We start from the raw sequence: 25,765 nt of genomic DNA on the forward strand, positions 1-25,765 counted from the left end.
AACATTTTGTAAACCATTAATTGCGTATATATACACATATATAGATGATAGAGCAATGAATAAAATGCAAAACTTTTTATACATGGACTTTCCATTCCAACAGGATGCAAAAGCCAAAAACAAAAGAAATAATGAAAATATAATATCTATGCTAAATAAATGCTATAGACAAAAATAAATCCATGATAGGGCATAGGGAACAAATGGGAGGGATTAATATTTATTTCTCTATTTTTTGTTTGGTTTATTGACGTATAATTAGCATATAATATCATATTAATTTCAGGTGTACAACATAATGATTTGATATTTGTATACACTGCAAAATGGCTCTGATCAACTCATCAGGGATAGGACTCTAGGCTTTAATATATACTGTGTGTTTTCCTGTTATGACCCATGAATCTGCATAGGATCAGAAATTTAATTTCCAGTCATCTCTACTAAATTTAACAGATAAATGATAATATAAAGGTGTTGATAGCAACATACAGATTCTTCTTTTAATTTATTTTTCCTTTCAAGGTTTCAATTTTTCTGTCCAGTAATACATCTATGATGAATTCATATTTCCTTCTAACACATTCAAGTCAATTCCCTGGTCAGACAATTCTATACATATTAGCTATATCTGACATATTTTTCTTCTCCAACTACCATCAATTCCCTCTCCTGGAATAGATCACACACTTGTTCCTTATGTAAGTCCTTACCATTTTCCTCCCATATTCTCTTAATATTCTAATTCTTATGGTAGTGTGGTTGCACATAAATTCTTATTCCAACAAACCATAAAATTCTATGTTCTTTTACTTCCACTATCCTTTATAATTGGAATTCCATTCACTCATGTTTACAAAGACACAAAAATATGTAATAACTGAAAGCAATATCCTATTGCTTGATCACATAAGCACTGAGAGAGCAAACAATGAATGGGGAAGCACTTTATCATGGAGTGATTCCAATACCCAGGGTTTTGCACACTCTGCAGTCTCAACAGGTAACTTTCAAAGATGCCTCATATCAGTCAACTAAAAAGGAAAAAGAATTTAAAAGAATGCTCGTGGAAGGTTTAATGGGTTAGACTTGAAAGTGATATACACACCTCAGAAAAAGGGAGGTGAAAAGTTGGGAAGTCTAGTCTGATTGTGGGCAGGGATGAAAAGGACAATGTGGCTTTTTGGAGAGCAGAGAGCAGTCTCTACCACCTCTTTCATGAAATCTTCATTTTGTTCTTTCTAAATCCCAGGTCATTTAATATATTATGCTCTGCTCCCCAAGGTGGCTAGACAGTCTATAATTCACTATTTTAAGATGAATAGTGTAAAAAAAAACTAGATGACTGCACTAAGGAGAAAATAAAGTTGATTTTAAGAATCATGATGCACAACAAAAGAGGTTTGTTCTAAAGAAAGTTTGCAAAGAAAGGTTGACTTATGCTCCTTTTTTTTTTTACATTTTCTTACAAAGAACCTGAACCAATGGACACTAAACAGAGATATTAGTCATTGAACTAGACAGTTTCAAAAGGAATAAACTTTTCTTTATTGAGCAAAAGTTGAATAGCATTTACCATCAATGTGGAAAAATGTATTGGTCATCTACTGATGACGGGAGGACTGCACGTAGACTGCATGATATCTTCATTCCTCATGTAGCAGAATAACATTTTGAAATAGTAACTGAGGTTTCTTTCTTTTCCTCAGAATGTCCTTGAATCTATTAACCACCCCACCCCCTACCACTACCATTCAGGCATCAGTAACAGCTTTGTCTATGAATTGCCATTAGAAGTGCAGTCAGACACATTAAGTCAACTGAAATACTGACTATATTCACTAGAACCATAGAAGTAATTCTTTTGAAAACCAGGACTTTACTAGCAAGAACCAGAAATTTAATTTCAAAGCTCTTCTTTCAGTTGCTTTTGCCAAATATATTGGCCACATCTTTGACTTATATCTCTCATGCTCCACATCCCTATAACATTACCAATTATACCTTCAAAGTATATATGCCTAGCCTCCACGTAAATCAACTTATATTTAAGAATCTGATTTTCTTTCCAAATCCACTGTTAATACTCCGGTCCATGCAACCATTATCTCTTGTCTGGATTACTGCCATTGTCTTCTAAGTATTTTTTTTTAATTTATTTTATCATACATACAAGAACTGGGGTACAGGCCAGAGGTTTGTGGGGTGGTGGTGAGAGGATCCACCAGAGACAGAGTAGGGAACAGAACAGGTGGATTGACTGAAATACTCTTCTTAGGGGAGCAGCGGGCAAGTCAAGAGAGGTCTGCTGTGCCATGTGGGTAGCTTGCTCCCTGGCCAGGGATCAAACTCATGCTGCAGTGGCTGCAAATAGCTTCACAGGTTGTGTCTTAACCCCTTGCACCACAAGGGAGACCCTTAAGTAACTTTGATGCTTCTATTCCTACTTTACTCCAGTGCAATTGCAACATAACTTTTTTTTTTAAATAATAAATTTTATTTTTATATTCCCCCATACAATTGCAAACGCCCCATTCTGACCCCAATCCTTCCCCTCCCGCCCCCCACCCCCCAAAAAGTGTCTCTGGTTCATAGTTTTTTGTTGATTTTGATTTTCACTTTCTTATATTCATTTTCCTGGTCCCTTATTTAAGTTTTCTAGATTCCTGCTATGAGTGAGACCATCCGGTATTTTTCTTTTTCTTTTTGGCTTATTTCGCTGAGCATGATCCCTTCCAGCGCCATCCATGTTGCTGCAAATTGCATGCGTTTATCTTTTTTGAATGCTGAGTAATATTCCATGGTATATATGTACCACATCTTCTTGATCCAGTCATCTATTTTTGGGCATTTGGGTTGTTTCCAAAGCTTAGCTATTGTAAACAGTGCTGCTATAAACATAGGGGTGCAGGTGCTCTTTGGAATTGATGTTTCTGTGTCCTTTGGGTAAATACCTAGGAGTGGAATTGCTGGATCCTATGGAAGCTCTATGTTTAGTAGGTCCAGAAATCTCCACACAGCTCTCCATAGTGGTTGGACCAGTTTGCACTCCCACCAACAGTGCAGAAGAGTTCCTTTTTCTCCACACCCTCGCCAACATTTGTTGTTGCTAGTTTTTTTAATATGTGCCATTCTCACTGGTGTGAGATGGTATCTCATGGTAGTTTTGATTTGCATTTCCCTGATTACAAGTGATGTTGAACATTTTTTCATATGTCTGTTGGCCATTGCAACATAACTTAATCATGTTATTCCAGTGTTTCAATTCCTCCAATATCTTTACAAAGACTAGGGATTTATAAATTCTACTCTTGGCCCCTTCATCCCCTTCTTAGTGCCCCTTGAACATTGCGCAGATGCTCCTAAATCAGTGCATTTGAACCAGATATTCCTCTGCCAAATACTCAATGTCTTTCTTACTTCAGTGTTACCTTTTCTGGTCTTCCATACTCATGCTATCTAAAATGATAAACTCCCTTGGTATTTCAATCCTGCTTTTACCTTTCTAATTTTCCCCCCTTAGTCCACATAATATTTAATAGGTATTATTTATTAGATTTATTAGTAGCACATCCCAACAGAATGTAAGCTAGCAAGATTTCTGTGTCAAGAAATATTTGCTGACTAAAAGGAAATGGTAAGTTTAGTTACTATCATTCAATTCAGGCTAAGTACCATCAATTTCCAGAGACCACATATTATGTATATTTATTTAGTTTATATTTGCTTCTTCCAACAAGATGTAAATTTCATAAGGGCAGGAATCTTGTCTGTTTTGTTCAGTTAGATTTCCTGAGCCTAAATAGTGCTTGGCAAAGAGTAGGTTCTAAAACATTTATTATAAATAAATAAAATAATGAATATAATTGGGTTGGACTTCTTTTTAAAATATGTTCTTGGTGGGCTTCCCTGGTGGCGCAAGGAGTTAAGCACTGCACTATGAAGCAATCCACAGCCTCTGCAGCATGAGTTCAATCCCCAGCTTGCCAGGGAGCAACCCACATGGCGAGGCAGACCTCTCCTGTCTTGCCCGCTGCTCCCCTCAGCAGCGTACTTAGGTCAATCTGCCTGTTCTGTTCCCCACTGTCTCTGGTGAATCCTCTTACCTCCCTCATCTCTGCCTGTGCCCCAGCTCTTGTATGCATAAATAAATAAATCTTTAAAAAAAAAAAAAAACAACATGCTCTCAGTGAGGTTGATTCAAATTTATCCCCTACTTTTATTTCTGAATTTTTAAATAATAAGTATTTGAATGTCTTTAACAATTATTTTGATAGGTTTTTTCACATGCCTCTTGAAATAGTTATAGATCAGGCCACTTGAGAGTTGCTTTGGCTAATCAAACATTAGCAGATGTGACAGATGACACATTTGAGCAGAACCTTAAATATGACTGACTAGTTCAGCTCGAGCCCCAGTGATCAGCACAGTTTTTTCCAAATCTGGACTACTCCTTTCTCCTAGATAAGAGGAGGGATACCCAACCTGTATGTCACATGAATGAAAAATAAGTCCAGGTATTTTTAAATCATTGTATTTTTTTTTTTATTTTTATACTAGAACCGGGGTACAGGCCAGATGCGTGGGAGGGTGAGAGGCTTCACAAGAGACAGAGTGGGGAACAAAACAGGCAGACTGACTGAAACACACTGCTGAGGGGAGCAATGGGAAAGACAGGAGAGGTCTGCCATGCCATGTGGGATTCTCGCAGGCCAGCTGGGATAGAACCCGCAGTGCAGAGGCTGCGGACAGCTTCACAGTGCAGTGCTCAACTGCCTGTGCCACCAGGGAGGCCCAAATCATTGTATTTTTGAGGGATGTCTGTGGTGCAGAATAACCCTGTGAAATATGACTAACACATCTATGGGTAAAAAGTAATTTGACTTTAAAAGTAAGATTAAAACTAACCTGAATAAGAATAGCAGCCTTCTCCCTTTGTTCTTGCATAGTTACAATATTTTCTGTTTTTTTATTCTTTAAAATATTTTGATTCTTCACGTAGGAATTTGACTGAGATGTGAATTCTGTTGCAGCAGCATGTAGCTGTGTAGAGAGAGGCGTTCGGCTGCACTTAATATACCCACGCCAGTATGCCTGGATCACCGAAGCTGCCATACTGTTAAGAGGAGAAAATGGTTTTCTTTTTATAAATCCACAGTTATAAATAAGAGGCCCTCATAAGCTATATTAATAAACATCCATTACATTAAGCATTATTTAAAAATTAAACCATGTCTTTACATTCATAGAAATAAAAGCAGTATCAAAACATACTTTATAGAAACCTTTTTTAAATATAGAGAAATGGATCAACAATTATAAAGATGTGAGTACAAAGGAGTTTTATTTATTTAAGGAAGGAGATACCACCAAGATTTTGTAAGACATGGAGGATGCTGACACAAGAGTGAGGGGAGAAAAGTGACGACGCAGAAGAGAGGGGACAAGTGTTGAAGCCAATGTTGAGTTGACTAGAAAAGATGGGGTCCCCTTCACAATGGAGAGAGTAGCCTTGGAGAGGAAGGAGGGTGCCCTTCACCATTAACAGGAAGGACCCATTGGGACATTGTTTGCTTCATTTTCCAATGCATGGACAAATACTTAAATCATACTCTTATAAACCCAATAGTTCTAACATTTTCCTAACCTATATCTATTTGCCAATTTCAGGTATTGCATCAATGCTGTGTTTTATTTCCTACATCCCCCTAGGTTGTGAAACAAATTAGCAAAATTTCAATAACAGTGTACCCTGATTCTAAGAGTATTTGCTGTTTAATATTTTAACTCTCCATAATTGTACAACTTTTCATTTCCCCATTAGATTTTTGCAGGACTATTATTAAGTATAGAATATAGTACTACTACTAATAATATAAGTACTACTTATTCTTCTTAAACTCTCTTCAGATCCCTGAGTTTAGTTTTAAATGCTTTTGAAGGAGACGTATTCTTACATATTCCCCTTTCCCAGTGCTTTCTTGAAAGAGTTTCCAACATTTTAAAACTTCCAAATTCAGTGGCATTTTTTCATTTTTCATATTAGTGATGCTAAGGTAAAGTTAAATTAAGTGATAAATTCTACCTAACATGACCACACATCCTTTTCCCCATTGTAATAAATTTTGGGGACGTAAAAAGGGATGTAACTATTTTCTATTTTTATTTTGTTTTATCATCATCATCATCATCATCATCACCAACATCATCATCATTTTACCTAAAATCTGTAGAAGTCTACTTTGATGAAATATTGAAGTTAGTTGGATAAAACCTTTGACCAAATATAAATTATTTGTACTCCTAATTGTTGGAAAATAAAATCATGTTTCATTTTAAACTCCTCCTACAGTAAGTAGAGTTTTGCGAATTTTTCTACAGATTTAATTGACAAATAGTCATTATCTAATAGAAAACATGTACACATGACAGTGAATCTTCTTGAATCACTAAATGGCAAAGCTCAGTAAGTGGTTATACATCTTCTTTTTCCTTTATTTTTTAGGTCTTCAGTTTGTCTATATTTTTATCTCTTTTATTCCTATTATCACTTGGCTATTTTATTTACTGGATAAGAAGTTATAAAAGCAATGTATATAAAATTTCAGTAGGCAAAAATCTAGTATTTGGACTTAATGGGGTTTTGGACATGGTATCCCAAACTATGGCAATCTGGCATATTGCATATTTTAAACTGAAGGAATTTGTATAAAAAGCTTGTGTAAAAATGACTTTCTGACGGGGCCTTCCCTGGTGGCGCAGCGGTTGAGTGCTGGGCTGCGAGGCTGCCCGCAGCCTCTGCAGTGCCAGTTTGTTCCCCGGCCACTGGAGAGGGTCCCACCAAAAAAAAAAAAAAAAAAAAAAAGACTTTCTGACCTTTCCAAAAACATGTCATAAGACCCTCATGTTAGAGGTACCCTGCATTACCTGAAAGAAAAAAACTATTCTTATCTGCAGGGATATCAGAGGAATCTGAATGAAGAGACCTTGTTAAATTCCCCCCATTTTACTATTCACAGCTCACACCCTTTGTCCTATGATATTTTTCCACAATTTTCACTTTTCATCAAGCCTAATATAAAAATGATCAAGTTTTAACTATTTCTTCAGGCCTTCATTTCTTTATGATGGCTTCCATGGCACATAAAACATTAAATGAATTTGCAGGCTTTTCTCTTATTAATCATCTCTTAATCTATCCTGGCTGAAACTTTAGAAAAGTATACGAAAGAGATACTTTTCCTCCACTATAGAGCAAAAACAATCAATTAAATAAATTGATAAATTATAAATCAGTGTAAAGCCACTTTAAAAAATTGTTAAAAATTTGCATTACAAATGTTTATTAGTTTCAACATATCAAACCATTTAATATTGCTCCAGAAAAGAAATCACAACTCATATTGACAACTCCTGAAAGAATGAAGCTGGTCAAAGCAGCATTAGCTATTATGATTACCTAGTTCAGCACCAGTTTTATAGGAGAAACTGAATCTGACCATTTTAGTTCTGTCAGTTTAACACTAATGCAGTAAGTATGAAGAAGAAAAAAAATTGACAGTCTTTGTTAATTCAATAAACAAAGCCAACCATTAGCTTTTAAAGAGTGTTTAATAGTTGGAAGGTGGCCTGTGTGATTAATCTCAAAGAATATTGTCCTGTCTAGTTATGCCAAAGAAAATAGGAGCATATGCATTCAAACACTTTTGCATAAATTCTTACTAAGTGCTTATTAGGTCAATAAACAAAGGAGTAGCATGTGAAAAGGTATATTTTAGAATCTTAATAAATGATTAGTAGATCAATAAAAAAATAAGTAACACATATTGTAGTATATTTTTAAAAATTAAAAAATCTGATTATTTAAAAAGTATTCCTTATATTTCTCTAAAATAAAGCAGTATTTTATTTCTCCCAATAAAATTTCTTTTAATTAGAGATTAGATTGCAGAAAAAATATTTTCATTTAGTCATTTCAAATGAATACTAGTCAATTAAATCAGAACCTGCCAAAACGCAACTAAATTACTTTGTATTAAATTAATAATTTCTGCACATCATAAAATAGAACTAAGGAAAGCAATATGAAATATAATAGCAATTTAAATCTTTTACCAATATAAGTTGGTAACATTGACTAAGACTAGTCATAAAAATAAAATATACACAAGTGTAAAAGAAAAATTATTTATAAATCTTACATTTTTTTCTGATGTTCAATATTTTGGCAATCCCTCTTTAGAGACATTGTCAATACTGTTTCCATGAATGGAATTCTTTTGGGGGGAATATCTGTGTTGTCTTCTGTTTTCTGACCTATTTTTTCTTGATTTCTTCCTTCTGTATCTTCACATACAGTGGAATTGATTAATGGGGAGTGATTAGAGTCAGAATCCATCCATTTCTCAGAAATATCTGCTGAGTCTGGGTTATGTTCACAAGAGTAGAAGTCTCTATTTTGCAATATGTTATCACTACTTGCAGGGGTCAAATGATTTTGCTGGGCTTCTGATTCATCTCTCTTAGTGATACTGACATCTCCATGCTCGTGCATATAACGGTATTCGTTACTAAGTGTCATCAATTTCTGAAAATAAAGGCAGAGATTTTCTGCAGCATCCAAGGTGAATATATTTCTGAAATATAATAATATATTAAATATAATATATAATATAATAAATAATAAGGATTTTTAATAAGAAGCATTATATCAGCAAATCTGAAAACGTTTATAGGTTTTGAAAATTTCCAAGTAGCCTGACTTGAACATTAAACTTTATTCAACATGCATTAAAAGCTTATTTCTGGTTGTTTATCTAAAAATTGATCTATTTTCTAACAAAATTTGGAAATATTTGTTTAGTTAATTTAGATCTCTCAATCTAGACAAAATGTCTGGAAGTTTTAGAATCATTTTTATTTTAGGTATTTTTGGTACACATGACCAGAAAAATCCATACTTTTTCCACCATAAACATGAGAAGTCATGGCAGCCTAAATTTGGAGGAGTTATTTCTGAAACAAAGTTTAAAGTACTTCTGCATTGACTCTTGCCATGCAAAATATTTGTATTGGACTTTTAAACAAAGAACTTATATTATGGGAAAGTTTTTATTCCCATTTTTCTCTGGAAAAAGAATCCACTACAAGGATAATTCAAATAGTTCAAGACATAACTGCTTGTGATTCTCTTAAATAATTGTTGGATCTCTATTTAACTGAGGTTATAATTTCTATGATGAATTAAACTTTCATGTTTTCCAGATTTGAGGTTCGTAATAGTAAATGTGAAGGACTTTACACTTACATGAGTCTAATTCTGGGTTACATTTTATTTACATTTCTTATTTTTTTTTTTAAATTGTCAATTTAAATTTATATTTTTTAACTATATTGAATATATAGTCACAATGCCTTAAGTAATTTTTGCAGCAATGTAGAATATAAAAAGAAAAAAATATTAAAAATCCCAAACAAAATAAGAGCTACAACTACTTTCTAATATTCAGAGCTAAATAGATAGTTTCTTTGGTCACAAAGATAATTATTCAAAATTAGCATAGACTTCTCCAATATATTTTTGGTATACTGTAGTTCATTTAATTTACTGGCTAATAATTCAGAAAAGATTCAGTTTGATATTAGAAGATATCAAATGTTTATGGTTACACATATAAAATAGTCTATTTTCCATTTCAATTTAAAATATAAGTTACTATGATAATAAATTACTCAAAGGAATTGAAAAACATAAATTTCATTGTGAAGGATGATGTCAATTAACTATATTTCTCCGTGTATATAAGGAATACTAGTTTAGATTTGCAAAAAGATAAATGTGAAATTTGTTGAAAGTAAACATAACTTCTGAAACTATTTTTGAAGCTGTCAGATTTGTTCTCACTCTGAATATTCTATGCTAAAAAAATAAAAAAGAAAACCAACACACATAGGATGAACATATATGAAAGTATAAACAGCAGTAATTTATGTAATTTAGTAATTAAATTTAGATATTGGAACCCAATAGTTAATTAACATCATTGTTCTAGGTTTATTATAGAGTCACCATAAGTAAATTATAAAATTGCTTTCCCTTTTCATTTAAGTTTGTTTTTTTCAAGCAACACAAATTAGAAAATACAGTTATAGAAAAGTCAATTGTAATTCAATATAATCATGGCATTCAGAATTTGGGTTGTAGTAAGGGAAGTTCTCTTTCTTTGATATTGTTCTATAAGTACCCAGCTTCTGATTTGAAATTATACATGTGCTGCTTTTCTCAACTTCCAAAAATCCCTTAATATATAAATTTCATATATGTGTAATATACCTAGCATATAGATCTATTAAAAAATTGCTTTGTTTCATTATAACTGATTGCTTTATTTTCTCTTATGTTAATTTGTTAATTATTTGAGGATAAAGCATAATTAGGTGTCTTATCCCAATAAATGTGGAATAAATTTGTGACTGATTTATTGACTGGCAGGCTGACTGATTGCTTGTGTGCATTTGTGAAGAGGTTATCCTCATTCTTTCATTTATGTTTCTAATATATTAGGTTTTAAATTATGTTCATAATAAACATTAGTAAATTTCAAATAGAAAAAAATGAGACTATCCCTAAAGCATACTGTTCTAATCCAAAAACTTATGATTATGTTAATTAGAATATTCTAATCACATGTATAAATTTTATCATTTCTTTTAATTATGACAAGGATAGGATAACAGCCTTACCCTTTTCCAGTAATGTAGTTCTCGATTAATAAGTTGAATTCTTTAATCTGGGATTGACAAAGTATCAAGAACTGTCCTAATTCTAATTGACAGTGCTCATCAGTGTGGCTTTCTGAATAAGAGTTTAGCATTTCACCATTGAGAATTCTTAGAGCAGGTAACACTTCAAGTAGAGAATGCCTGTTGAAAAGAGAAAAAAAAGTTAATTTTGAAAATGAGATTTTATATCTGAAATAACCATGTGCCTAATTACTAATTTAAGTGCAGAATTTAGCTTAGAAAGCTCTATTAGATTTCATAGAAAAAATGACTGCTAAATTTGTTTTAAAAAAATGTATGGTATCACATATGGTACAAAATAAGTTTTTTTTTTTTTTTTAAAGAGGCATGTATTTTTATTTATTTGTTTGTTTGTTTGTTTATACATGTACAGTCAGAAGCACGGGAGGGTTAGAGAATTCACCAGAGCCAGAGCGGGGAGCAGAACAGGCAGAAGGACCGAAGTACACTGCTGAGGGGAGCAGCGGGCGGCAGGAGAGGTCTGCGCGCCATGTGGGACTCTCCTCTGGTGGCCGGGGAGCAGCCGGGGATCGAACCGGTGCCGCAGAGGCTGCGGGCAGCTTCACAACCCAGCGCCCAACCGCTGCGCCACCGGGGAGGCCCCAAAATAAGTTTTAAAGTTCATGACTTAAATTTAATTTTGTTTTTCTAAAACGAAAGTGGGAAATTCAAGTGGAGATAAATTTGGGTTGGGAGTAAGTAAAAGGTTACATAATGACACTAAAGTCAAATGTGCTTTTTAAAAAAGAAGATAACAGGGGCCTTCCTGGTGGCACAAGGGGTTGGGATGCAGCCTGTGAGGCTATCCGCAACCTCTGAAGCATGGGTGTGATTCCCCGCCAGTCAGGGAGCAAACCATATTTCGCAGCAGACCTCTCCTGACTCACCCGCTGCTCCCTCAGCAGTGTACTTTGGTCAGTCTGCATGTTCTGTTCTCTGCTCTGTTTATGGTGAATCCTCCCCCCGCACACACCTCTGGCCTGTACCCCAGCTCTTGTATACATAAATAAATAAGTCTTAAAAAATCTTAAAAAAGAAGATAATAAAACAGTATTACTAAAAGTTGCTGTTTATTTCAGAAATAGGGGGTAAATTCTGATTGTTTACTTTAGTAGAATGATCTGAATAATTTAAAAGTATGATTTTTCTTTTTTGCTAAGCCTTATAATAACAAGCATTTTAAAGAGTTTAGCATTTAGCATAAATGATCAAAAGTGTGTATCAACTGAAAAGAAAAATAATATCAAAAACCAGGTTCAGACATCAACAGCTATCTGCCAAGTGAAGCTATGTAGAAATATTTTCCAGACCTTTCACAAGGAGAGTGCGGTTCTGTTTTCATAAGGCTGCTGATGGTCACTAGCAAAATGAACTTTCTGACTCAGTAAAACTCCATACTTAAATACCGATAGCTCCTATGAGAAAGACTACAAAACTCTGATGAAAAGATAATAAAGAAAACTAAATAAATGGAAAGTTGTACTACAAAGATATCTATACATGGATAAGAAACTTTGCTATTGACAAGAAGACAATTCTTTCCAATTTGGCCTATAGAATGGATACAATCCCAGCCAATATACCACAAGATATTTTGTGTACTTATTTGTACAGAACTTTTCACTGGGATGCTGGACCCACAGTGGTAGTACACATATAATAACACCTATGAGACCTTCTTGAGCAGCTATGTATCAGGTCTCATCTACTAGGCCACCTGAAGGAAGGCACTATGAATACTGCTATCATGAGAACCACAGTATTTAATACATCCATTCTTTATTTTAGTCACTATCCACAGCCATTGGGATGTGAATTCAAAGCTAGATTCTTATGTCTTCCTCCAACCCTACAGGGGTTTCGGAGAAGACTACCCTTGAACTACTAGACTTTGGTATCTGAATATTTTTTTTTAGATGCAGAGACTTCAGTTACATTCAGTTATACTAAGGGGTCAGGAAAAAATCCAAATCCATATTTTTAAAATCTAACCTATTTTGTGTGTATTAAGAACCACTGTATTAGGGAAAAAATAGACCACAACACACTATGCTAAAATCATAGATACTCAGGCTTAAACTTCAAAAGCCACTCTGAAATGTAAATGATTTTCAAAATACTTTACATTTTTAAGAAAAATATAGATTACTTGGAGACTTTAGCATAATTTATATATCAATGATGATAGAAACATTAGCTAAAATAAGAGATATTGTAGACCTATACAATTACATTTCAGTGATCTGCTCACTGATTAATATTGCCATTGGTTTTATATAAAAGGTTACATAATGACAATAAAGTGAAATGTGCTTTTTTTTTTATTTATACAAGCACTGGGTACAATCAGAAGCACAGGAGGGTGAGAGAATTCACCAGAGCCAGAGCGGGGAGCAGAGCAGGCAGAAGGACCGAAGTACACTGCTGAGGGGAGCAGCGGGCGGCAGGAGAGGTCTGCACGCCATGCGGGACCCTCCTCTGGTGGCCGGGGAGCAGCCGGGGATCGAACCGGTGCCGCAGAGGCTGCTGGCAGCTTCGCAACCCAGTGCTCAACCGCTGCGCCACTGGGGAGGCCCCAAATATGCTTTTTAAAAAAGAAGATAACAGGGGCCTCTAGTCAGAAATAATTGATGAGAAAATGAAGTAATTTCAAACACTGATAAAGTCTGAGAGGAAAAAAATCATAATTTGCTTTCATCAGATTAACAGACAGATCAACATTTTACCACAAGTATATTTTATTTAATAAATGTTTATGCTACAGACACCAAAGTAATGAAAAATTAATAAATACAAACATAATATAGGACACTAAGTGTTGCAACAGGCATGTGGAAGTTGCTCAAATGTTAACTGGTGCTAGATCAGCAAGGGGGGAAATGATAATTTTATCATCAAATACTATATTTTGGACATGGTATTGATGTAGACATTAATGTAGATATTGATGTAGATAAATATTAAATATAATATTTTAACTTGGGGGATACTCTAGAAAGTGTGATTAACTAATTTGGAATTTTTTTTTATAATTTTCATCCCCTTTAAATAGGATAAGTCCCTAAAAGTATTATTTTAGTCAGGATATTTGAATTATTTTACATATAAACATTTTGTTTGTTTGGATCTTTGAGACTGTCATAACATTTTATAATTTGTGATTTATATAAAAAATATTCAGATTGAAGTTTGTATTTTGTTTTAAACATTTTTTTCCTATATTTTATTGAAAGAAACAGTTCTCAGATCTGTGTTAGTAGTACACAGATTGACCTTAAGTTCAAATGCCACTTTATAAAAGTCTATGTTGAATATATGAGAAAGTGCTGTAACAAGTTGATTCATGTTAGAAATGAAGTACAAGAATACTGTGAGATCCCAACATTAGTTTCTCCAGCTGGGCTCCTCCTCGTCAAGGGCTGAATCAATATTTCATTTAGTGAAAACTTCCTGGTGAATATTCTGTCACTTAAGAAGCTCTATTAATCATTAATGAATGAAACACATCCCCAAAGGAGATTCCAAACTGAGTCTGTGGATTAAGTTTTAAGAAGAGATTTTTTTAGTACATCAGTTTTGTCCGTGTTATCACTGGCTAGACATGAAAGTAAGAAGCCAATTGGGAAAATATATAACTAATCCCTTTGTTGCTATCAAGGGGTTATGTAAAGTTCATTGGAACACACTGCTTAAAGTTTGAGCTAAACCTTTCATTAATAAATCCATATTTTATAGATTACTAGATTTTAAGTCATTTAGATAAATGAATCTCAAATACATGAAAGCTGCATTGGACCAACTAAATGAAATTTGATAGGTAAAATTTTCAAGTTGGTATTACTCTAGTCTAGAAAACTTCATTTAAATACAGAAATTATAAGTAATGAAATAATATAAACGCATAAAGCACACATACTAAGTGTATTAATTCTGAGTATTTTTTCACTAGCATATTTTATTCAATAAAGTGCTCATCATACAAATAATGAAAAAGTAAATTCAAAGATCATAAAGATCTGTTTTTGTTTCCAGTTGTTACAGTAGCAAAATGGCAGCTGTTCAAATGGAAGCTGATACTAGATCAACCAGAGAATTCATATCCTCTTTGCCAAATACCTAAAGAAAAACTATAGTACCCTTAAAAAGCTTTCTTGGAACAATGTACACAACTACTTGTGTGTATTTGCCATCATAGAAGTGGTCTACATAGTTACTTGGGAAAACAAGCACATCTATCAAAACAACCTATCATATATTTTCTTTACAAATAGTATCACCTGCCAAACTGACATTTTAGACTTACTTTTACTCTTCTTTTTTGTATGGAATTTTGATTCTAAGTTCTGTTTTCTAGAAATGAAAACTCAAAATTTGGGAATTGGTACTCTAAACCCCAATGTAAAATAAGTATAGCTCTAGAAGTTGAGATAATGAATGGGACCTTGCTTATATTTCAGACGAAGGAGTCTTTCATCAGCTGGCAAAAGGACTATATGCAATATTTGTATATACATATATGCAATATACACACAAATTCTTTAAATAGAATTTCTGATCCTCTCATGTTTTGATATAAACTAAACTTATCGTATTTTGTCTTAAGATCAGTTTTCTCAGAAAAAGAGAATAAAGAAAATTCATAGGGCCACTCCTGGTGGTGCAGCGGTTGAGTGCTGGGCTGCGGACCTGCCCGCAGCCTCTGCAGTGCCGGTTCGATCCCTGGCCGCCATCGGGGAGGGTCCCACATGGCTTGCAGACCTCTCCTGCTGCCCACTGCTCCCCTCAGCAGTCTATTTCGTCGGTCTGCCAGTTCTGTTTCCCGCTCTGGCTGTGGTGAATTCTCTCACCCCCCCCCACTTCTGACTGTACCCAGTGCTTATATAAATAAATAAAATAAATCTTAAAAAAAAAAAGAAAATTCATATAAAATTCCTACAAATTTATTCTTTATTTACATATAAGTATTGCAATATTCCAAAGAGAGGAATGAATTCATATGTGCTTATAATACATACTTTTCAAAAAAGCCTTATTTATTTATGCATACAGAGCTGAGGTACAGGCCAGAGGTGCAGGGGGTGAGAGGATTCACCAGAGACAGAGTGGGGAATAGAACAGGCAGACTGACCAAAGTACACTGCTGAGGGGAGTAGCGGGCGAGCCAGGAGAGGTTTGCTGTGCTATGTGGGTTGCTCCCTGGCCAGCTGGGGGATCGAACTCATGCTATAGAGGCTGTGGACAGCTTCATGGGTTGCATCTTAACTGCTTGCACCACCAGGGAGGCCCCATAATACATACTTTTTAACAGACATCAAAATCTCTCTTAAGACAATAAAATGCAACCAAATTACTCTCAGGAATGGAGTAATTTGAACTAGCAAACTATGTGGTTTAAATGAGTTGCAAAAAAAAGTCTCAATAATAAAGGAGATTTTTTTTATTTCTTCTTCAGTTTTATAGTTTGTGTATAGGAAGGTTACTGATTTTTGTGTGTTGATTTTGTATCCTGCTACTTTACTAAACTGATTGATTAGTTTGACTAGTTTTTCTGCGGAGTTTTTGGTGTTCTCTATGTATATTATCATATCATCTGAGAATAGTTATGGTTTAACTTCTTACTTCCCTATTTGGATACCTTGTATGTCTTTCTCTTATCTTGTTGCTCTGGCTAGGACTTCCAGTATTATATTGAAAAGCAGTGGTGAGAGTGGACTTTCTTGTCTTGTTCCAAATCTTAATGGAAATGCTTTTAGCTTTTCTCCATTGAGAATGATATTGGCTATGGACTTGTCATATATGGCCTTTATGATGTTGAGGTATGTTCCTTGTATCCCGGGAACTTCAAGGGCCTTTATCATAAATGGGTGGCGTACTTTGTTGAAAGCTTTCTCAGCATCTATTGATATTATCATATGGTTTTTATATTTCTTTTTGCTGATGTGTTGGATTACATTGATTGATTTCCAGATGTTGAACCATCCTTGTGTCCCTGAAATAAATCCTACTTGGTCATGGTGAATTATCTTATGGATACATTGCTGGAATCTGTTAGCTAAAATTTTATTGAGGATTTTTGCATCAGTGTTCATTAGAGAGATTGTGGCCTGTAGTTTTCTTTTTTTGCGTGGTCCTTGTTTAGTTTTGGTATTAGTGTAATGTTGGCTTCATAGAAAGTGTTTGGTATTATCCTTTCCTTCTCAATTTTTTGTAAGAGTTTATGAAGGACAGGCACTAGTTCATTTCTAAATGTTTGGTGGAATTCATTTGTAAATCCATCTGGTCCTGGGAATAAACCTAACAAAAGAGGTAAAGGACCTATACAAAGAAAACTATTAATCACTGTTAAAATAGAAGAAGACACAAAGAAATGGAAAGACATCCCCTGCTCATGGATTGGAAGAATTAACATTATCAAAATGGCCAACTTACCAAAAGCAATTTACAGATTCAATGCTATTCCAATAAAAATTTCAATGACATTCTTTAAAGAAATAGAACTAATATTGATGAAATTCATATGGAGCCACCCAAAACCCCAAATAGCCAAAGCTCTTCTTAAAAAAAAAAAAAAAAAAGAAGGGAATGGAGATATCCTACTCCCAGACTTCAAGCTATACTACAAAGCCATAATAACCAAAACTGCATGGTATTGGAAAAAGAACAGACACATGGATCAATGGAACTAAACAGAAAATACAGAAATAAACCCACAGATTTATGGTCAACCAATCTTTGACAAAGGAGCAAAGAATATGCAATGGAGCAAAGAAATTTTGTTCAATAAATGGTCCTGGGAAAACTGGGTTGCTACATGCAAAAGAATGAAGTCTGACTATTACCTCACACCATGCATAAAAACCAACTCAAAATGGGTTAAGGAACTAGACATAAGACCTGAAAACATAAAACATATGGAAGGAAATATAAGCAAAACACTATATGACATACACCTCAGTAACATCTTTAAAGACATATCACCCAAAGCAGTGATAGTGAAGGCAAAGAGAAACAGCTGGAACTACATCAAATTAAAGAGCTTCTGTACAGTGAAAGAGACAATAACCAAAACAAAGAGAAACCACACCGACTGAGAGAAAATTTTTAGACACAACACTAATAATAAAGCACTGATCACAAAAATCTACAAAGAGCTGATGAGACTCAACAAAAACAAAGAAAATAATCCAGTCAAAAAATGGGCAGAAGAGCTAAAAAGAAACTTCTCCAAAGAGGAAACTCAAATGGCCAACAAAGATATGAAAAAATGTTCAACATCACTTGTAATCAGGGAAATGCAAATCAAAACTACAAGGAGATACCACCTTACACCAGTTAGAATGGCACATATTAAAAAAACTAGCAACAAATGTTGGCAAGGATGTGGACAAAAAGGAACTTTCCTGCACTGATGGTGGGAGTGCAAACTGGTCCAACCACTATGGAAAGCTGTGTGGAGATTTTCAACATGCGAAAAATGGAGCTTCTATATGATCCAGCAATTCCACTCTTAGGTATTTACCCAAAGGACACAGAAACATACATTCAAAAGAGCACCTGCACCCCTGTGTTTATAGCAGCACTATTTACAATAGCTAAGCTATGGAAACAACCTAAATGCCCAAAAATAGATGACTGGATCAAGAAGATGTGGTACACATACACAATGTAATATTACTCAGCAATCAAAAAAAAAATAAACTCATGCAATTTGCAGCAACATGGATGGAGCTGGAAGAGATCATGCTCAGGAAATAAGCCAAAAAGAAATAGAAAAATACCAGATGGTCTCACTCATAGCAGGAATTTAGAAAACCTAAATAAGGGGCCAGGAAAAAGACTAACTCTAATAAAGTAAAAATCAAAATCAACAATCAACTATAAACCAGAGACACACTACAGGGGAGGGAAGAGGGAGTAGGATAAAAACAAGGGGAGTGGGAATTGTATGGGGACTATAACCAAGATGAAAATGCATTCATTGTGCAAAAATGAAAAATGATGTAAAAATATATATATAATAAAAAAGTCTCAACAAATGTCTTTTCTATAAATATAAAATCCAAGCTAATATCTAACTAAAATTTCACATAATCAGTAGAATGGATCACAAATATAATTAAAATTTGCATTAGTTCATACATGTAAAAAATTATTTCTGGCTGATATTTTCAAAATATTTTACAAAACCATATCTTGAATAACTTTTAAAATTATTTTTGGGCCTCCCTGGAGGCGCAGCGGTTGAGCTCTGGGTTGCGAGGCTGCCCACAGCCTCTGCAGCGCCAGTTCCATCCCCAGTCACCAGGCGAGTGTCCCACATGGCACGCAGACCTCGGCTGCTGCTCCCACTGCTCCCCTCAGCAGTGTATTTCGTCAATCTGCCTGTTCTGCTTTCAGCTCAGGCTCTGGTGAATTATCTCACCCTCCCGTGCTTCTGACTGTACCCAGTGCTTGTATAAATAAATAAATAAATCTTTAAAAAAATTTAAAATCATTTTTATATTAACTTTTCCCAAGCTATAAATATACACAGAACACTTTTCATTAATTCCATTTTCTGCCACTATAGTAAAGAACGTACATGGGGTGCAACAATGTTTCTTTACCTCCAGTTTATTTCTTGAAGTAGTGGGTTTCCAGTGAGAGATAATTCACGGAGAGAATAACATGCATCAAACCATCTCATAACACTTGTAAGATCTACAGAAAATAATCAATAAAAAGCATTATAAAAAGCAGCACAAATAAAGAAAAAATTACAAATCAATGTCCAATTTACTGATTAGCTATTAAAAGCAACAAAAATATTTAGACTGCAGAATGTCCATGCTTTTTAAAGGAGACTTTTAAGAACATTGACCCTGCTCCGTGAACTTAAGCACCTCACCCAACTGCTTTTCAATTCAGGTTGTTCTCCCTCTCATAGGGTGAGGATTAAATGAGATAACATATGTAAAGGATTTAAAATGGTTTGTGCCAGATTATAAGCACAAATCTCAAGAATTAAAATCTAAAGTAATAGGAAAAGTTGTAAAATTGAACATACAGCTACAGAATTACATGGACCTAGTATACTCGGAAAAAACAGTAGGTCAATCTAACATACATTACCAAGTAACTCATACTGGCACTCTCTCCTAGAGAAAATAATAAAACTGGACTATATATAAAGCACCTGTTTTTAAGCTTGACAAAGGAGGAAAACATAGAAGTTTAGCAGATAATCAGAGTGGTTTTCTGCCTGAAGGTATTTACTACTTCAGTGCAGTAAATTGGAGACCATGCAAAGAGGTTGTTTTGTTGAGCTGAGTAGGCAAAAATTAGAACTGATGTTGGGATTTGTGGTGAAAAGTACTAAGAAGATTCTATATGGGTGTGTATATTGGGCAAAAAGGGGGTTAGGGGAAGAAGTGTATGTGAGGACTCATACACTTCCTGGACAAGTGTTAGTTATTTCATAGGCAGAACAAGTCTGCAAAATCTAGCAAAGATCACCAGCTATATCTAAGAACTGAATAATAACACTAAGGTTCATGCAGCAGTTAAAAAAAAAATGGAGTTTCAGTCCACTAGAATGAGACCTAATTGAGTATTTCAGATTCAAATAAATCCAGAAAGACTATGCATTAAAGTGGAAGGCAATACTCTGGAATAAGAGCATGCACTAAAAGGTGAAAACTAAAATAACTTTTACTAAGGAAGAGTGAAATTAGGTTGTTGACTGAAACAAAATCATATTTTGATACTTTGCCTTTCTAACTTAAACCCTTTGAAGGAAGAAAACATTCTGACTCACTAAACTGTGCCATGTACAATGTTTAATCTACAGTTAAAATTATAAGATATGCAAAGAAATAGGAAAATGTGGCTTATCATTTAGAGAAAAGCAGTTAATAGAAACAAAGTAAATCAAATGTAAATCAACTTTTGACAAAACACCAAAATAATTCAATGATGAAAACACTCACTCAACCAGTGTTGCTATAGCAATTGGATATTCACATTAATAAATGAATTCAACTTCTACATCATATCATTCATAAAAATTAATTTGGGATAGACCATAGTCCTACACATAGAAACTAAAAGTACAAGTCTTCTAAAAGAAAACACAGGAAATAATCTTATCCAAATCTATAGGTGGAAAACTATATATTGCAAAGGACAAAGAGAGCAATAAATGTTAAAAAATAACAAATTAAACTTCATCAAAAAACTGAAACTTCTGTTTATCTAGATTTATCACTAACAAAATTAACAGGTAAAAAGGAAGTAGGAAAAAATATTTACAAGCATATATATGACCAAAACTCTCATAGAATATATGAAGATTTAATACAAATCAATAATAAAAGGCAAACAACTAAATTTTAAAAATAGTGAGACACTTGGACACAACAAAAAAATATACAGAAATCACCAATACATGCAAGTAAGAATGTTCAATATCATTAATCATCAGGGAAATGCAAATTAAAACCATAATGAGACAACTCAATGAAATACTAAATACCCTCTAGAATGGAGTAATCAGAACTCTTTTATATTGAGGCCAAATGTTAACTACTTTGAAAAATGTTTTTTTTAGTTTCTTATAAAGTCAAATATACACCTTCTACTACATCCAGCAATTATAACTCTTACTCATTTACCCAAAAGAACTAAAAAAAAAAAATCACAAAAAAAGATTTGTATAAAAATTTCCATGGGAATTTTATAGTCATAGTAGTCCTAGATAGTCAACAATTCAAATAGCAATCACCAGAAGAATGGGTAAATAAGTTATGAGATCTTCAAATCAATACAATGGACTGTCACAAGAATGTTGGGTAAAGAAAGCTAAAGATGGAAGAGAACATACCATGTGATCTTATTAATATCTTTATGATGTAGAACAGGTAAAATTAACTTTTGTGACAAATTTAGAACTGTGGTTATCTTTACGAGGGGACAAACTAGTTATGGGAAAATTTGGGGGATGATTAGTCAGCAAATCAATTTAACATTCTTTAGTAAACTTTTATAGGGTTTAGTAAACATTTAGAAAACTTTTATAGGGTTAACTTGTCAAACAAGTTAGACAAGTTTGGTTATTCATCTTCACTAGGTTATTTATTTCATAAGTAAAAGATATATATATATAATTTTTATTTTCTTAAAAAGATTTATTTATTTATGCATACAAGAACTGGGTACAAGCCAGAGGTGTGGGAGGATGAGAGGACCCACCAGAGACAGTGTGGGGAGCAGAACAGGCAGACTGACTGAAGTGCACTGCTGAGGGGAGCAGTGGGTGAGTCAGAGAAGTCTGCTGCACCATGTGGGTTGCTCCCTGGCCGGCCAGGGATAGAACTCTTGCTGCAGAGGTTGCAGATTGCTTCATAGCGCCACTAGGGAGGCCCCCCAAAATATATAATTTTTAAATAAAAATATAAGTGTGACATTTGTCCAGGTCTACCAAAAAGATATGGAAACATTATGTCTGAAAACAAAATTTTAATTGAATGTTTCAGTATGTTTTTGAAGGAGTTCAGAACATGACAAAAAACTGCTATGGCATATTGACTATTTTGAGTTAAATCACTTAAAAAGCAGCAGATATAGGAAGGAAACTTGGATCTTCTTATTTCATAAAAGTAGGAGATGAAATTCCCATGTGAAAGATGTTCTCCCCACACAAGAAGGAAAAAGCCACTCATCACTAAAGACAGGAAGTCAAGGTTTAGAGAAAATTATGCCAACAAACTTCTCACACTAACCCTTCTCTTCCTAGCCACTTTTCCAGTATTAACTACTTAAGCCTCTGTACCTACACTGTACCCTCCCTATACCTTGGTTCTACCATCACATTGCCACATTTTTAATATTTACTACTTTGTTCAATTCTTACTGCTTCTAGGAGTCTTTTTCTTGTGACAACTCCCAAATACATGTAAAAAGAAATAATTAAAACCTCTATACTTTTCTCTTCTTGATATGTTTTATGTTAACTTAATTCTTAGACCAGGTAGAAAACCTCAAAGGGTAAAAGAGATTTTTTTTCCTCCTCTGAACGTTATTGTATAGATATATTATTTGTAAGTGACAAAAAAACTATTCAAAACAACACCTTACATATTTGGAACAGACTCAAAAAGCTTATTTTAAAAATATATGTTTTTTATTCTAAACTTTATTATTCTAAACTTACCAGAAAGACAATTGTTGCTGACATCTAGTTTTTCCAAAGAAATAAAATGAAAAAGTGGTATGATTTTTGTCAAACTGAAAACAAAAACACAAAATTCAAAAAATTTTTAATGAAATGTCCTTAATATTATTGATATAACTATATAATAATACATTTATGTAAGATAATTATATAAGACAATATACAATTGCATTTGTATAATATAATTAAAATATTAGCTAACAGTAGTTATTAAAATGCAGTAACTATAAAAATCTAAGTATTCTATTGTGGTATATATCTATCATTTTTCTAAAGAGAAATTATCATAGAATTGTGCATTGCAGTCCTATATGTCACATTTGTGACTAACATATTCATGTATAATCAATACATTAACAATGTATAACATATATGTATAATGCAGTAACACATTACATAATGTATGATGCATTAATGTACACTTGATATATAATATTACCTTGGTATATAACTATAAAATTTTTTGGCCTTAATTGTATATATTTGTCTTTGTATAAGACCACATTTACAGAGAATTTATATTGACTCCATATATTTTTTCCTGACTCAAACACATAACCTAAACCTTTTAGAGGTAAACAGTAAAAATAATTGTTTTGACTTTTCAACAGGATAACTTATTAGAACTGTTTTTTTAAATTAAAATATATTTTGGTTGCCAGATTGAAAATGATGAAACTACTGTTAAGTATTCAAAGTTATACTGAGGTTATATATACAGAGGAAATATGCCCAGTATATACACAGTGAATCCAAGGAAGAAAATAATAGTAAATACATTGATAGAATGGACTTAAATTTGACAGAAATATATTAATATTTAAAATTAGTAAGGTAGTATGCATGCATATTCAATTCTAATAATAATGAACTTTCATTCTACTTTTAAGTGTATCATTGTTAGAATTATCATTAGGAATCCATATTCAAACAAGGAGCATAAATGTTAAATCAAATATTCACACAATTGAAATAAAAATATGTAGGGAAAATTAACTGGTTTGATTTGCATTTCTAACTAAGTCAACACTTACTCTATAACATAACATATTACTCTAGTTATTTAAGAATTAAAATTAAGCCAGTTAAGCCGTTAATTTAATAAACAAAATTTAAATATTTAAACAAAACAAAAATGTCTTTGCATATAACATATTCTCAGCAGAAGTCCAAAATTATTCTAAATGAATGCTCCCTATAAATTTTGCAACTCCATAACTCCTCAAAATATGCTTCAACTAATGCAATATTTCTGGTACAAAAAAAGTACACACTGATTTCTACTTCTTTTGCTTTCTTACTGTTTCTTCATTTGTCCTGGCAGAGATTTTTCACATCTTTATTTCCACCAAGTCCATGCCATGGAAAAAAAAATACTATTATTACAAGGTCAGGAGATTACAAAATAACACTGTGACTGGAAGTCTCATGGGTTCTGGCAGAAAACTAACCCTTGTACTAACCTTGACTCCTCTCTTGTACTAACCTGGTCTGCATTAGCAGAGAGACAGAAGATACTACTGATGAAAAAATAGACTAAATAATGAGGTTGGAAAAGGATCTCCCTGAGTGTAGCTGATGCTGAATAAAATATTACATATATTACACATATAAAACACCTTCTTAAAATTAATTTCCAGAAGAGAAAAATCAAGGTAATAAAAGAAAAAAAATGATGAAATGTTGTTGGCCATTACATTTATACATATACTTTGATTATTTGTACATAAACTCCTTAATAGTAAAATTTATTGAAATGTAACATACCCTGAAAAAGAAAGGAAGAATGAAACTTAAAACTTTGCCAAAAATATTTAAATTTAAGTCATAATGTTATAATATTCCCTATTCAGATATAATCTGGATCATTAATTAGTAAGAAATTTAAATCCTTTAAGTAAAAATATAATTATAATAAATGTATTTATTAACAAGAAAATCCTTGTCTTATATCTTCAGTTTTTTTCTGATACTAAATCTTTGTCACCCAGAATTTGAAAGATTAATAGATAAATTTTTCTCATTTTTCAGAATATCTTATGTTTTTAACCAATAAGTTATATGGTAATATGAAGGTTATATGACAAAATCAAGTAAAAACAACCAATAAACTTTTAGAATTAAATATAAAAATTTTGTTTGCAAAAATCAGTCCAAGTAAAGAAATATTCATCATGACCAAAGTTTTTCTTTTTAATATTGAAATTTTATCTTTTCAGATAAAAAGGCTTGTAAATTGCATTATTTTTCTTCTTTAGAAAGCTTAATAAAGAAAACTGGCTATTCATTCGCCTCTATGACTATTCATTAGGATGGTAGAAACCTAATAGTGGAATCCACTTTTTTAAACCTCTAGAACTTTTCCTTTTACTGACATTCTGTGTATATTTTTTCCAAGAAAATTCAAACCAGAAAGACAAAGGACATTAGTGAAAACCTAATACCATTTGACCTTGTCACATTAGCCCTGGGCATAAAAAAGATATAAATTTCAAAGACGACAAAAAGCAAAAAATTTGTACAATGAGCAGCCAATGGGTAATAGTTTCCACTTTCTGCTCCTACTTAGGGTCTCACTGGAAGTATAAAGGCTTATGAAGCCAGAGAGTCTTCCAGTTAGGACTCCACTGAGTCAAACTTAAAACAGTCACATGTCCTAATGAAAATTTAAAACAGAAGTCAGGATGAAACAAATATTTCAAACAATATGTAGTGAGTATCATTCTTTATATGTATTTCATTTGTTGGGAG

General features: G+C 33.4%; 1 protein-coding gene across 5 annotated transcripts in view; it reads right to left on the reverse strand.

Moving 5' to 3' along the window:
- Positions 1-25,765, reverse strand: part of LRRIQ1 (leucine rich repeats and IQ motif containing 1) — a 171,851-nt gene that overhangs the window by 100,049 nt on the left and 46,037 nt on the right. For all 5 annotated transcript variants that reach the window (XR_008552187.1, XM_037515188.2, XM_054696173.1 and 2 more), the window contains exons 14-18: positions 22,994-23,067; positions 19,410-19,503; positions 10,744-10,923; positions 8,202-8,636; positions 4,909-5,116 (exon numbers count right to left, since the gene is read on the reverse strand). Coding sequence is in view for 4 of the 5 variants with exons in the window: in XM_037515188.2 (XP_037371085.1) it covers positions 4,909-5,116; positions 8,202-8,636; positions 10,744-10,923; positions 19,410-19,503; positions 22,994-23,067 (991 nt within the window). In the remaining variant the exon portion in view is untranslated. The remainder of the gene's footprint in view (positions 1-4,908; positions 5,117-8,201; positions 8,637-10,743; positions 10,924-19,409; positions 19,504-22,993; positions 23,068-25,765) is intronic.

The sequence above is a fragment of the Talpa occidentalis genome, unplaced genomic scaffold (genome assembly GCF_014898055.3).
Source record: "Talpa occidentalis isolate TD23 unplaced genomic scaffold, MPIMG_talOcc4v2.1 talOcc4.16, whole genome shotgun sequence".
Lineage (NCBI taxonomy): Eukaryota > Metazoa > Chordata > Mammalia > Eulipotyphla > Talpidae > Talpa > Talpa occidentalis.